The sequence below is a fragment of the Lepisosteus platostomus genome, chromosome 3 (assembly GCF_059453375.1).
Source record: "Lepisosteus platostomus isolate fLepPlt1 chromosome 3, fLepPlt1.hap1, whole genome shotgun sequence".
Classification (NCBI taxonomy): Eukaryota; Metazoa; Chordata; class Actinopteri; order Semionotiformes; family Lepisosteidae; genus Lepisosteus; species Lepisosteus platostomus.
In genome coordinates, this window is record NC_142613.1 from 6,802,650 (window position 1) to 6,817,846 (window position 15,197).

A 15,197-nucleotide genomic window follows, 5' to 3' on the forward strand; every position below is an offset into this window, starting at 1 on the left:
CAAATTAATCAAGAACCACCATGTATCAGTGCCACAGGTGAACCAACCCACATTTAAATTAATATAGAAATCAATGTGAGGAGCTATACTAGACAAAACATTCAAATATCTAAATTTTTCAGTTTTCTTATTTGTATCATAAACCTTTAATTCTAAATGTTTGCAACACATCAGTTTTTTTAAGTACAGCATAGTTTTTAAATTAATCCTACTAGCAGCTGTTGGGAAGCAACTACAGTACGTGCTATTACAGTGATATTGTCATGAATTATAAATTGACTTCTTACTATTTTATATAACAGTTCTCCAGCTCACCTCCAACTCATACACAGATGAATGCAAACAGATTGCATACAACGAAAACATAAATTAATTCTATGATGGACCAGTGAATAGAGCCTGACAAAAACAAAGCAATAATACCGTTTAATAGAATGCACAAACCCAAACAGTATGTATTTAGAGAGACCAACACTGTGCCATTTTTCCATTCCACATTGCCCTAGTTTATGGTGCCAAGCTTCCTCCTAGAATTAATCAATAAGACACAATACTAATCGCTAATGAAGAGCTAGGTTTTGGGAGATCAAATAATACCATAAACAAGCCTACTTTTTATGCTTCATCAGCACAGTTAGCACAGTGAAAAGGCCCTGAAATGGATTGCAATGCTACACAATCGCACTCTGGTCTGTTTCCCTGCTTGACCTTTCAGATGAACAGCAGCTTACTGGAAAAAGAACATTACATTTAAGCAATATAAAAGCGAGTGAAATGGATCACAGTCATTTCATTTTTATTTTTGCTTCTGTGCTTTAAGACATTTTTGGATGCTGTAGAAGATATCCTCTGAACACTCCCACATGCTTCTTGAAAAAACAAAACCCAGATGTGTTTGATACACAAAACGCCAAAAACACCATTCACAAAAATTTCACAGAACTAACAGTTCTTAAATGACTTAAATGAGTTACCTCACTAGCACTCTCAAATTCCACTTGCTAGGATGAATGAGCAAATGTCACTGTTTGTCACTAAAGCACAGTTTAACAAAACCAGGGTCTACAGCGACTGCAGTGGGAATCTGTCCACCTGGTACCTGAACACACAATCCACACAAAGCTGGCCTGAACCTCCTGATCTTTTGCTCAGGACCCTCTCGCAGTACTGCTTCCCCCTGTCCTCCCCCCCTCGTCATCGGTGACAAGCCCTGACAATTTTTAATGTACTAACTGCCTGCTTCACTGATCTGATTAATCGGGCCCTCGGAGATCAATAACAACAGAAAATTAAAACAATTTAAAAGGGATTAAGCAGTTGAGCAGCTGTCTCCTGCCTGGGCCAGAGGCAGAAGAAAAATCAGCCAAGTGTCGAGGGGGTCTCAGGCGTGACGCAGCGCTGCCCCCCGTTATGAAATATCTTCCCCTAAAGAGCCGATTAATCTTCCCGGCAAAGTGATCCTCATTTAATGGGACAGACCTGTCCCTTTGACCAGCCCAGGGAGGGCCGCTATTAGAGAGGGGCTTATGCACGCTGTGAGGCCTGTCCACCGTCAGCTCAGCCCTGCAGTGAGATGTTGCTGTGCTTAAAGTAAAGGGCTTATCAGCAGGTTGCAGGCTCAAACCCTGATGCTTCAGCTGAAAAAAAACACATTTCAAACTCTCTCAACTGAGAGAGATACTTTGTTGAAATAAGACAATTTTGAATGGCTGCATCTGTACTTATTTCAACCCCATGTCTCTATATCTCAAGAAAAAAAGTATTTTAAAGGACTGATTACATTAGAGTGTTGTGTATTATAATTAGATTGTAAGTACTGTAATCTTATTCATTTAGAATAAGATGGTAAATCCAGAAAAGAACCTGTTAATAACTGAGGATACTTGCCTGCCCACCTCCTTCATAAAGCATTTTTCAATACCTTTTTTACAGCAATGAGAAACATTTTTGACACTACTAAGTGTCACAGTTTGAAGAAATATAAAGAATCTCCTTTATAAGAGCGTATAGCTTGATCAACCTTTGCCCGTACTGTTGATAGAAAAACAAACAAGAGAACGAGACCGAAAGTAAACACAAGAAAAACCAAAATGCTACAAGACGGGTATAATAACAAATTAAAAATGAAGGTATTCTAAAATAAGTACATAAAAAGGAAATATCATGATAATAAAGCAAGAGGAATGTTTACATTGGACTCTGAACAAACCCTTCTTGTTCAGCTCTTTCAGAGAGCAGACCCAGAAGAAGGGTTTCAGTTCTGAATCCAAACCAAAAGAGCTCCCAGCAACTATCTTCTCCCCCGTGACCTATATCATTTACATTAGATTTAGTTCACCTACAGTAGCACCCTCAACACTACTCACTGTGATGAATCAGTGTTCCATACACTTTGAGAACAAACAATTGTTAACCACAGTATAAACAATGCATGTTAAAATAAAAATGTATTGCATGATCTTGTTTCAAGTAAAAAGTGCCCATGTTTATATTTAAAAATGTATATTGATCAGACACCCATAAACAAAAAAGGACACATAGGCACCAGTAGGTCTACTGGTATGACTCTTTATAGCACAGCTGCAGAGGGACTGCAAGGCTGTAGGGACTGCTCTGATCAGGAAGTGTGTACAGAATGCATACTGTTCGAAGATCTGGGAGAACTAAGCCTGTTAGCTGTTGTACATCATTTAAGATGACAACCACCAGGCCTTTCATGCTACAGAATATTTAAAAAAACTGTGCACCCTCATTGTTGCTTCCCAGTGCATTCCAGTTTGATGGTACTGTTGTTTTTTCTCTCTTTTTCAAAACACATGTGTGCATTCCTCTATTCCATCAGCTCTCATGCATTTGTATTTCTATACTCAATCTACATGAAACAACACCAAGAGTGAATGGACAGCCATAAATGGTTGGGGCTCCATTAGATCAAAAAGAAGATGTCGTTTTATTTGGAATAAATTGACATTAGGGGACATGCCTACATTGACTCTATAAAGATAGCAGTTCTTGACATTTTCTCAGATTTTATCGTCACAGTGATACCACTACACACACACACACAGACCCTTAACTTAAACACACACTTGCCCGCTCACCGATCTTAATCCATCACCCGGTGCACAGTTTAATAAAAATTTATTGACTTACAAGTGATTTTTTATCAAAACACCATTTGTACCGGGGAGCCGAGACCCCCTCCCCCGCGCGCTCGGAGCCCTGGCTCAGAGCAGTGAGCCGCGGATCTGCAGCCGAAGGGAAACGGATTGAAAATCAATGCTGGCGGCACGGGCAAAATGAAAATGAGAGGGAGAGCCAGGGCCGATGCCTTTGGGCCCCCGGCCTGGAAGTGGCCAAGCACTGTCCTAGCTGTCCACTACTCTTCTCTCACTTTATTTATTGTTTACGAATGAAGAAAATCAATACTTTTAATCTAGAGTTAAATTTATTAACTTTACCCCTCCCCCCCCCCCCATCACAGCACCCCATCCTAGCCCTACACACCCCATACTGTCCTCAAGAGACGCATCGACTCCCAGTCCAGAATCAGCACCGAGATTAATGGGATCACTTAACCTTTGCTATGGGAAAGCAGCTTCAGCGTGGTGCCAGTCAGAGCCTCAAGGACAGCACAACCAACCACAGGGGCTGAGGCAAACTGGTCTGACAGCTCCTGCAAGCATCTCTCCTCTCAACGCCACTAAACCTCAACCTCTACATCCTCTGGTGCAACCCTCATTAAAACAGGATGTTATATTGTCCCTCTTAGAAATGATACATTGTTGAAGTAAAACTGAAAATTACTGGGCAATATTAAATTATTTTTTAAGGAAATGTATTATAAGTTTATGGCATTATACTGTATTACACAGTAAGCACTGGCAGCTCCTACAGTATTGAAGGCCAGAGAAGAACTCGAGGCAACACGAGCCTGATGGAGATACTGTCCATGATTCAAACTGATCCTTACAGTGCCAAACAATCCCCTAACTAGAGGAGAAGGAAATGAGAGTCAACAACAGCGGGAAGAACAGACAGTGCCTCAATTTTTGGACTTCAGAAAGTTGTCCCTCTCCTCAAAGTGTATACAGCTTGCTGATCACAGCAACTGATGCTGCAGCTGAAACTGTGTGCCTTTGACCTCAGTCCCTGAACTTGACAAAGATCCACTCAACAATTCGGGGTCTTAAGGTCAGTGAGGGGCAGTTGATAATTCAACTATAAGAGACAGTGGTGACCGAGGAAGAGGAGGACAGCACATCCAGACACATTCAGAAGGGGTAAAAAAAATCCCTCGACAACAAACTAAAATCACATGCGTGAAACATTTCAATTGCTACTACAGGAAAATCGTGTTGGAATCAAACATGTTGCCATGCAGCAAATTTGTTTCTTGTGAATACATTCCTTTACCTTGTTTTTCAACATACTTGAGAAACTTTGCACCCCTAGTAGTGAATGATGACCATCATTTTCATTAATTCAACCAGTGAAAAGTGAAGAAAATTTGGTTTTAAAGATTAAATGTGTATAATTTGTTAACAGTGCTGCAGATAGTGTTTACAGCATTTAGAACACTTTCACTAATGTATTTCTTCACCTTCAGTAATGCACAGAATTTTGAAATAAAGAAAAATAATGTGGTAAGTGACTAAGTGATAATTAAATCCACTGTACCAGTTTGGATATTCAATATGTTGTTTTTGGGACATGCACTTGGGAGGAAGATTGTTTAAAAGCCTTGCATTAATTTTAATGTTGAATGTAAACAAGGGAACAGTGTTCAATGAAACAGCTCTCAAGTACAAGCACGCGCCCTGATGAAAGATGAGACCCAGGATGCTTGGCTCAATGACTGGGTGTAAAACTTCTTAGACAATCCCAGTGCCACTCAATTTTCAAGATGACTTGCGCTGATTTGCCCGTGGAGGGCAAAAGCATGTGATCTTTTCTTCGTACGTACAGAGCCACCATCCCAGAAGACAAATCGTTTTGATACAAATGCTGCAGAGAGACGTGCCATACTGGAATAGGTCAGAGGTGCGTGTGAGAGTGGACACACCTGTGCAGAGCTATTTCACAGAGCCGCACATACCCTCACTACACTTTCTTATGCTTTTTTTTTTTAGACAAACTCTGTCTATGGATTTTCTTGAGGGGCAGAGACTGCCACATGTTGCCATCTTTCATTAGCCATAAGCAATTAAAGTACTGTATGATTTTGGTCATATTAGCAACTCATTTTAGAACTACCAATTAACCTATAGTAGCCAGCATATCTTAAGAAGCAGGAGTAGGGGAGGAAACCAGGGTATGACTATTATAGAACATGCAAACTCCAAACACAATGTGCTTCAGTCTAGATCTGAACACAGGACCCTAGAGCTGTGAGACAGCTAGCTAACTGCCACATCACTATGGAGCTCAAAAACATAATTCAATTATTCAAAATCCTTAAAAGCACTGACAAAGCAAACGCGATGAGCCAACGGACTCAGAATGAAAAGCAAAACATGAGTCAGAGTACACAGATGGAGACCTAGGGAAAGTTCAAATACAGCTGAGAGCTTTTTACAAAATAATTAAAGGAATCTGTAACAAGTTACTCAAAAGGCCAAGTTGTCTACGTCAGTACCCGGGTTTCGTTCAAGAAACTGCTAGCTGAGATCTTGAGATTTATTAACAGCTAATGAGCTGCACAGCTACATGAGCTAGATAGCTTGGATTGCATCTTCGTGTTTGCAACTTCTCCTATATTCTATGACAGCTGCAGATACTGTAAATACTCTTTATATACACCTGTTTTTTTAGTTTAGGAAACATCAATCCTTAAATTATCTACTGCAGTTGAACGTTTAAGACATTACAAAAAAAAACTAAATTCTATGTCTGGAACCACATAGAAATATGAAGACCATCACCTAACGGCCAGATTAAGAAACAGAACCCAACCTCCCCCAGCAGGCAGAGTGGACTCATGAGCTAGCAGAAGACTCCACCTGGTGTTGAAGAGCAGGCATAACAACTCAAGCGTTTCGATCTGTAAGGAACTACGGCAGCACACCTGTGTGTTAAAATTAACCACGCTTTCAAACGACGGACAGCACAAAGAGAAATCAGAATTGACCAATAAAATACTTGACTAAAAAAAATAAATGCAAATTTCAGGACTTCCCAGTCTTCGCAATGTTAGTGCTTCATTTTCAGTCTAAACTGGAGGACTCACCGTGAAGCGGTCAATGGCCTTGAAGTTGGTGTCCACATAGATACAGACCCTGTCAAAATCTCTCATCTCTTCGCTCGACTCAATGTCCCTAAGAAGGAAAGGAATGTCATGTATTGGCAGTAGTCAGAGCAATCATGAGACTTCAGTGTGGGGACATTAGAGCCAAGGAATTCTTAAACTCCCCCCTCCTCCTGCATGTCCTCGTTTGGCATGCCCTGTTGTTAGTCACACAGCACCCAATGCCTCCTGCCAGCCAAAGACACTGCTTCAGCAACCCAAGCCATCACTCAAACATGTAAAGAGCTCAAAGCCCAAGATCAAAATTTATTAAAAAAAAGTGTATGTGAGATCTGTTTTTAACATTGCAATGTAGGTTTGATAAGACAGTTTTTAATCCACAAATCAGGACCCCGCTCTCAGCAATCCCAATTTACAGTCTGGGAGGGCTACAGTGTGGCCATAATTGACTAAAAGGAGCTCATTATTAGCTTAATTGGACCAATGTGTAGCGATTCAAAGATCTCCCCAGTTATTGCAGGATCTAGCAAACTAGAAACTAGATTCTGGGACTTGAAGACTGGAGTTGTACACGTATGCTGTACAGATCTTGCAGATATGTGCAGTTTTCAATTGACCTCAAAGGGTGTCCAGTGAACAGAAAGGCATGTGATGTGAAAAAAATGGTATCTGATACGGACTCCTGACTACATCCTTTACTGCAGCTGATGACATACACTTTGTCAGCAACTGTAATACTCTGCAACTCATAAGTGGCAACCCACTGAAGATCTTCAGGTGTGAGCCTGGCCAGTACCTGCACAGGAACCCTATTGGGACAGTTAAGGTTGCTGCTGGAAGAGGTGTTAGTGGGGCCAGTAGGGGGCGCTCACCCTGCAGTCTGTGTGATCCTTATGCCCCAGTATATGGACACTATAGTGTAAAAAGGGCACTGTGCATGGGCATTCCTGGGTGTTTCTCAAAAACAGTAGGGGTGCAACCCCGGTGTTCTGGCCAGATTTCCTCCTGGCCTTTTCCATTCATGATCTCCTAATAATCCCCATCTATTAAGTGGCTTCATCAATCTGTTCTCCTCCCCACTGATAGCTGGTATGCGGGGAGCGTTCTGGCACACTTTGGCTGTTGTTGCATCATCCAGGTGGATGCTGCACACTGGTAGTGGTGAAGGGGAGTGTCCAGAAAAGAGCTATACAAGTATAAGGAATTATTACTTGTTATTAAATTGAAAGTCCAGTCAGAACGCCCTTTAACAACAGTGAAGGAGGAAGCTGTGGACAATCTTCCTGTTTTCTGGGATGACTAGTCCTAGCTCTGTTTCCCATGTGAAGAGTGTAGACAAATCCCTTCACTTCCTGTGTCCCACAAATGGACGATGATTATAAATATCATGTCATCTTCAAGGCAGAAAAAGGAGGAAATCCTGAAGGGGAATTATTTAAATGTACAAAAGAAGATGGCGATACACTGGACGCGATTTCCATGCAGACCCTACCAGAAGAAGTTTTCAACATGGCCCATGTTGAGCATGTAATCCTTCCCTCCCACTTCCTGGAAATGCAGGGCGACGAACCGAGGCTTGTAGGTGTGGACGGTCTGACACGAGACAAGAAAGAGAGAAAGTTACATCTTCACGTTCCTGCTCTACTGCCACCTGCACAGGCTATGCAACCCCTTTCATCAGGGAAGAAGGAAACCAAAGAAAAATTTCTGAAACCCCAAGACTGTGCTGAAGAGGAACAACAGACCGTGCAGGGTCACTGAGCAAAAACACACAGCAAACTACCCAAAAGGAAACTTAAAAGAATCAAATCATTCCACAGAAGACGCCAGGGGTGAGGCATTAGAAGGGTTTCTACCTTTGACTAGGGCGGCTGCCAACACTCAATCTGCAGACACCAATTCTTCTTAGGAGAAACGCATGCAGTCTACTGACAAGAGCTGGGAAGTGGAGTGGAAAAGGGCAGCTTGGGTCTATGCTATTAACAATCCAAGTGTACTCAAATTGTTTATGGGCAAATGCAGTCAGCAGACTGTCTGCAAAAGTGAAGGGTAATGTTGAATTATATGGGCTTAGTGTAATTAGCGGCAGAGTAAATTTACAACGTTCAGGTGTATCTGTACAGGACATTCCTGTACAAGTGGTGTAAAATAAATATGTATTGGTAGACACCTGTTATGTAATGTTATATTTATTTCTGATGCAACCTTTACTAGTACTGTTGGTGCGTTTCGTAAGTTTCAGAGTAAAACAAGGCTGCTTTGATGCAAAACTAATTTCTGAGAAACTTAATAGACAATAATAGTATTAATGTTTGGCAAACCCAAGATCACAATAGTCTGCATGCCTTTCTTTTCAGTTGGACATGGGTGTAAACAGCCCACAATGGATGCTGAATACTAACAAATTCCCTCGCACCTAGCTTGAATCACTGCTGAAATAATAATAATGCAAAAACAAATGTGGAGGTTTACTCAATAAGGACTGCAAATAGCTGTGGCAGAAAACCTGGCTAGGGTTCTCCAACAGCTTTTGAATCCTGCTGTCAAATAAACACTTGTTTCTGAATGTGAAAAATTAAACATCCTTGGGAATTTTATAAGAGTCTGCATTTAAAATTGTTACTTGTGCAGAAATGTGATGGAGCACCTCTAATAAAAACTTTTAAATCTAATGCTTTTAATCTGCAGTGTCTCTTTTTTAATACATGACATAAATGAGTATTTTCAGTCTTTTAAATCCTGAAATTCTCCCACAATTAACTAGAAAGAAATGTAGTTAAGAACATTAATCAAATTTACAGCGTTTCTAATTTAAAAGTAACAGACAATCATAGACTGTGTGAATTTTAATTAGGCAATATATGCTGCCCTCATGTGGACATAATATGCACTTATTCCTGGAGCACAGCTCCTGTAAATATAAAGGTGAAGGAATATGTTTTGCAAAATGTTTCTACACATTAATATGCAGAACATGTGCTGCTGTATAGTCATTTTTATCTAAAACAAATATAAAATTCTAATGAAAACACTGTGAAATAATGGCTTTTTAAAAAGATTAAACATACTTAAAAACAGTTAACTGCTAACCACACTCCTGGGTTTAAACATTTAAAATTAAATCCACCAAAAAGTGGAAAACGTCAGACCTTTTACTTGAAGGTGGAACCCAACGTGGAGAATGTGAAAAAAAAACCTTTTCAGAAAGCCACCATTGGCTACAGAAGCAATCAGTGAACAGTGCATGGGTCTGTAATCAACATCTATCCAGCAGTAGATTAACATGAGAATCAGGATAAGTCAACACAATTGAACAGATCAGGATAAGAGTCGAGGCTGTAGACTTCAAAGTACTCAGTTGCTTTTCTTTACATGTATAGTTTTAAGGCTTTGGCTGGAATAAAAGCACCTGGATTACACAAGGCAGTACTACTGCTGTCAACCACCACAAAAACTAAAGTGGCACAATAAAAACATGGGTTTGTTTCAAACTGCAGCATTACAGAGAACACCGATGCCAGAGCCAGCAAAACAGCAAACAGTATCCTCCTATAATCTTTACCCCCACTGGAATTAAAACACTGCAACAAAAATAGCTTCTTTTTTTTAAAAAAAAGGGTCAATGAAATCCTTGGATCAATGAGAACAAGATACCCAAGAAATAGCTGAATAGGTTATTTGAATCACTGGGCTAGATGGAACTAACTGCCTACTGGGCTTGGTGAGGCAAACAGCTTCCTCTCGTTTTTAACATTCTTTTGTTCTAGAAGAACAGAGCACATCGACAAGGGATGTTCCACCTTGTACTTCCGAGAACCCACCTTAAAAAACTCCCGGAGCCAGTCACTCTGGATCTCTCCGAGCTGGGGAGAAGAAAAAAAAGACAAGAGCTGCATTCAATACCGTCAAGGAAACACCAGGAAAAGCAGAAGAAGGCAGCAGCTTTCTGTTTTTGTAACTCATCCTTGTCACTCACCGAGCAGGATAGGGGACACTTAAAGCCAGACTTAATGGTGCAGCTACAAATATTAAAACACATTTTAATATTTATCAATCATTTCATTCCACGCTTCAGGAAGTGATATTTGACAATGGTGTCAAGGGATATGAAAGGAAATGGGGAAACTGAGATACAGTTGTTAAATTAGAACACCTTAGATTTTTGTTTTAATTTTCTGGAAAAAGATACAGGGAATTGTTTTTTAGCAAGTGCTTTTGTGGATAAATATGTGACGACAAATAGCTTTACACAGTGTTGTTTTTTGTTTGTTTCTGGCGTGGTACAGTATGTAAACGTTTGGTATAGGGCCTGGTGCACAAACAAAAGGAAAATCTAAAAACAAAACCTATTTTTGGGGTCGAATAAATGCCTTAACCATTAATTTTTAGAAGAAGGTCAGAGAACTTAAACAGATCTTCAATGCAGAGTAGAGAAACAAAACAAAAACTCCATAAAGCTCTGGAAATGATCCACTCCACAGTTTTAGAAATCTGTCATTTCCAAAAAAATTGACTGCTGGTTTTTTTTGCACATTGTCACAAAATGGTCAAAATGCCATCCCCACATACTGTACATATATTTTTTCCACATTATACCCAGATTTCCAATTAATTTTACACCAGTGTGAAGGAAAATGCATTGGGAGAGCACAAGAGGGCGCTACGAAATCGGGCAGGTAGTTGTCCCATTACTGCTTCCTTATATTTCAGGATCAAATGTTTTTGTACTATAGTGAGCAAGTTAGCTCTGATACAAGCACTCAATTAAAAGTCCATTTTTCCCTTCCTTCTTTGGGACCACTGCTTTTGGAAACAGGAAAGTATATTCGTTTAGTAGATATTTAGAATGATACATGTTTGCATAGGACTGCTTAAGCGTAGTATTTCAAGGCCACGGGAAAGCCCTTAACACAGGTAGTACAAGTTACACCCTGGACAGGACTTCAGGCAATACGCATGGCACACAGATATGCACACACTCACACCAAGGGCCAGTTTGTCATCAGAAGCCTACCAACCTTTCTCTTAACCATTACCTACCAACATGTCTTTGGACATTTGGAGGAATCTGGAGCACACAAACACAAAGAAAACTCCACACAAACAGCACCCCAGGTCCAGAACTGAACCCAGGTTAGCAGTGCTTTGAGGCAGCAATGCTAACTACTGTGACACTGTGTCGCTTGTTTGTTCTTCAATAAACATTTAATAAATCCTTAAAATGTTTTACATTTCAAGAATTTTTCTTTCTCCTCTTACTGCTTTTCATGTATTACATGCAATTTAAAATAAATAAATATATATAACAATATACAATCTTTATCTATGTACATTAAATAAAAACTTACTTTTGATATCAATATTAATAAAAGAATAACAAAAAGCAGTGACAAATGTAAGGGATGCAAGAAAGTCACCCTCTTACATTCTGTTCAATTGTAAATATGGTAATTGTTTATATAATATTAGTGCATAATGAAAATCAATTCAGCATAAAGCAAACGAACAAGCACAAATAAATGACATGTATATTAGCTATAAGCGTATACTATGGTCTACCACTAACCATTAAATCATGTTTGTCAAGACCTGGAACACACTTTTGATCCACTTAGTAAATTAAATTGATTCGTGTACTGTAAGTCAGGACCAGCACCACTGCAGGCCTCGGGAGCTATAGGGTGTTATTTTCATTTCAAATAACCCCTAAGTACTCAAAAGCAAAGCATTTACAAATTGAGGACTTAAGGCTGAGTTGTAAAACCCACTTGATTTTGGGTCCCCGGGACCAGAACTGTCATATAAATCAACCTGTGTGTCATACCACATTTTTCTATAGTGAGAATCAGGCATTTTATTTTTAAATAATTTCTAAGAAGTGATGGATAATACGCATCAGCAAAATGCTTTTGTTCGCAAAGAAAGCAGCTTTCCTTTTTTCCCCAAACCACTCTGCAATTAAAAACAGCATATCCCTCATACAATCCCAGTTCAGATCTCCACTTTTAGGTCTTTTAAGGACTTTCACTGCAACGGTGACATACATTCCTAAAAACATTACCATGACCACAAATGTTGAAATACCCATAAATGGAGCAAATATAAAACTGTAGTATTTCATCTTTGGTAACTAAAGCAAAATGGAAATATTAAATAAGGCCCTTGTTATTTTAAAGAGTAATTAGATCTAATTACACAGAATATATAGTATAATTATAAGGAAGAGGGGAGCAGACCTGCAGAGGCAGATAAATACAGCCACTGTCACAGCAAGTTATGCAAACAGTCGGAGTGGAACTTTCTTTTCCATAACACTATCATGACCGAGCAGCCAAACTGTAGCTCTGCCCCCACCAAAAAAAACAAGGAAGCACTCGAGATACAAATGCGACACACAATTCAGAATTCCCAGCAACTCCTGTGCCGATGTGAAATTCTGTCCTTGTGAAGGGACTGGGTTACTGTTTTGCAGAAGCTGTGTGTGAGGTTATTATATTCCATTGATAAGAACAAATTACTGCTTACAACATTATTAATATTTTCTTCATTTTTTCTTAAATGTTAATAGGCTTTAAAAACTAAAAGTGCTAACAGTTATATTTATGGAAGTAGTGTGCTCAGAGTGAAAATATTCTTTCTATATAATGTCAATTACAATATAAAAGATTAAACTTCATATTCCTCAAAAACTACATGACGCCATGTACAGTACTGTGCATCTCTCCAAAAAATAATTAAAAGGTAGCTCTCCGTACCACTTTTTTTACTTTAACAGTCCTCTGCAGGTTCTGCTCTCTATAGATCTTCGAGAAGCAGAACCAGCTTTTAATTGACAGAGGTTTCACCTTCTCCCTCTCCAGACTGCTCTTCTGCACTTCCTACACACTACAGCCAAGGTGGTCAAGTCCAGATCTAGACTCCGACGGGGTTCTTGAAAGGCTCAAATCAGGAAGCACACTCCATTACACTAACAAGTGAAGAACGAAGGTGAACTAGAAAGCCTCAAGTTAAAATGGGCAGCTGTGTCCGCATGTGGAGGCTGCAAACCCGAAGAAGGCTCCACAGCACAAAATGTCTTTTCTTTTCAGCATGGAATTTTTACTTTACTTGTTCCTTTGCAGTGTCAAGTTAAATTACACTCCACAAATAAAATGCAATCCCGTGCAAAACTTGTGATCTAATCTAGTATTCAATCAGTTTGCTGTCAAAAGCTGCCTGCTACCTGCCTCTTTTCTAGGGATTAGCAGGAGATACTGTTTAAAGAGTAGGAAGCAGAAAAACACTCTGATTTTTCTTTCCCAGCGAAAGAAACCCGCTGTGCTTTCGAAAGTTCGGTGCAGCTGGGGTGTGTCAGCCTGATGTCGTCTGCAGCTGCTGGAGACGTGCCACGGACCTGTGCTTCCAGTGCACCCGGGTATAAAGACACTTTGCCAGCAGCTGCGAGCGATAGCACGCGGACTGCAGCCGCGACAACATGACCCTGCCGCTTTGAATGGAAGCCAGCATCTGGGGGGGGCAAGTGCACGCAGATCGCTTTGAAGTATAAAAACCCGTCAAGCTAAGAGCAACAAAGAAAAGTGGCTAAGTTGTTGCACAACTGCAGTGACACAAGGTGACGTACATCACATTTATCAGAACCATGACACTTACAGTTTAACAGCCCAGAATAAAGACAAGGACACCCTTCAACTAGAGGCATAAAAAGCTGTTTGATGTGGGCTCCTGTTCTGCCTGGGCAGTTAGCTCATCTCGAATCTTGCATGTGGCTGCTAGCCGAATGGAAATCGTGCCATGTTTGTGCATGGTACAGTCCGTTTCAGGAGGAAGGAGGACCTCTGGGGACTGGACACCTTATCTCCGATTGACTGAGCAGTTCCTCTAAGAGCTCTATGTTGCTGTCCCAGTGACACAACAGCCCTCCTCTTTAAGATCTAGGGATTGCAGCACAAACAAAAGCAGAAGTACGCACAGGAGTTGTCTATGTCACTCCTAGGTCAAACTCAAAATCTTAAGACCACAGAAACATGAACGAGAGCAAAAGGGGCTGATGACAGGCTCAACCGCTCGGTGAAATGAGGCTACTATCTGGCATTCCAGGAACAAAATTCTAAACCAACAAGCCTCTTCAGTGACTTAGGTCTTTAAAAGCTGACATTGTATTCCAGATAAGAAAAATACCAAATAGGGGGGCCTTTTCTGTTTATATTTTCCCTTTATAAAAAGACATACTCTGGCCCTATACAACATACTGCAGGGTTAAAATGCATGATGCAATTTTGCATAAGAGATTTGCATGAATTCAGCACTGAAGGCTAGTCTGCCAAGCTAAAATACGCCATTCTGCTGGGCTTCAGCAAATTCAGATGGAAAATCATCTTGCGTGGTATTTAGTGGAACATAACGTCCCAAAAATTCCACCGATACCTCACAATAATAGCAAAACTGAAGACTACAAACCATTACATCACTGCGTGGCATCAATACTTGTTCATACTACCACTTCTTGTTCAAGTGTTTAAATTTACTGTAGACCCAGAGTGGCACAGAGGTTTGCCTTGCTGCCTCACAGCAGTGGGGCTCCGGACCTGGGGTAGGTCTGGGGTGCCATCTACATGGAGTTTGTATGTTCTTTCCAGGTTCAAGTGGGTTCCCTCCGGGTACTCCGGTTTCCTCTCACATTAGAAAAATGTACTGGTTGGTCAAATTACTTCTGAGAAAATTAGCCCCGGCATGCATATGTTTCCTGTAATGGACTGCCATCCCATGCAGGGTGTATCCTGCTTGTGCCCGTTGCTTGCTGGGATAGGTGAGCACCCGTGACCCTGTAGTTGAGTAAAGCAGTTAGAAAATGGGTGGGTGGATGTTGGACTAAATTCGACTCCAGCTAAAGCCTGTGCATGTTGGATAAGGACTATACCTAAAAGCATTGTGTACTGTAGCATTGTGTACT

General features: G+C 40.5%; 1 protein-coding gene across 3 annotated transcripts in view; it reads right to left on the reverse strand.

The window, feature by feature from the left end:
• Positions 1 to 15,197, reverse strand: part of inpp5l (inositol polyphosphate-5-phosphatase L) — a 35,530-nt gene that overhangs the window by 15,249 nt on the left and 5,084 nt on the right. For all 3 annotated transcript variants that reach the window (XM_088624145.1, XM_088624144.1, XM_088624146.1), the window contains exons 2-4: positions 10,069 to 10,110; positions 7,740 to 7,840; positions 6,230 to 6,317 (exon numbers count right to left, since the gene is read on the reverse strand). In XM_088624145.1, the coding sequence (XP_088480271.1) occupies positions 6,230 to 6,317; positions 7,740 to 7,840; positions 10,069 to 10,110 (231 nt within the window). The remainder of the gene's footprint in view (positions 1 to 6,229; positions 6,318 to 7,739; positions 7,841 to 10,068; positions 10,111 to 15,197) is intronic.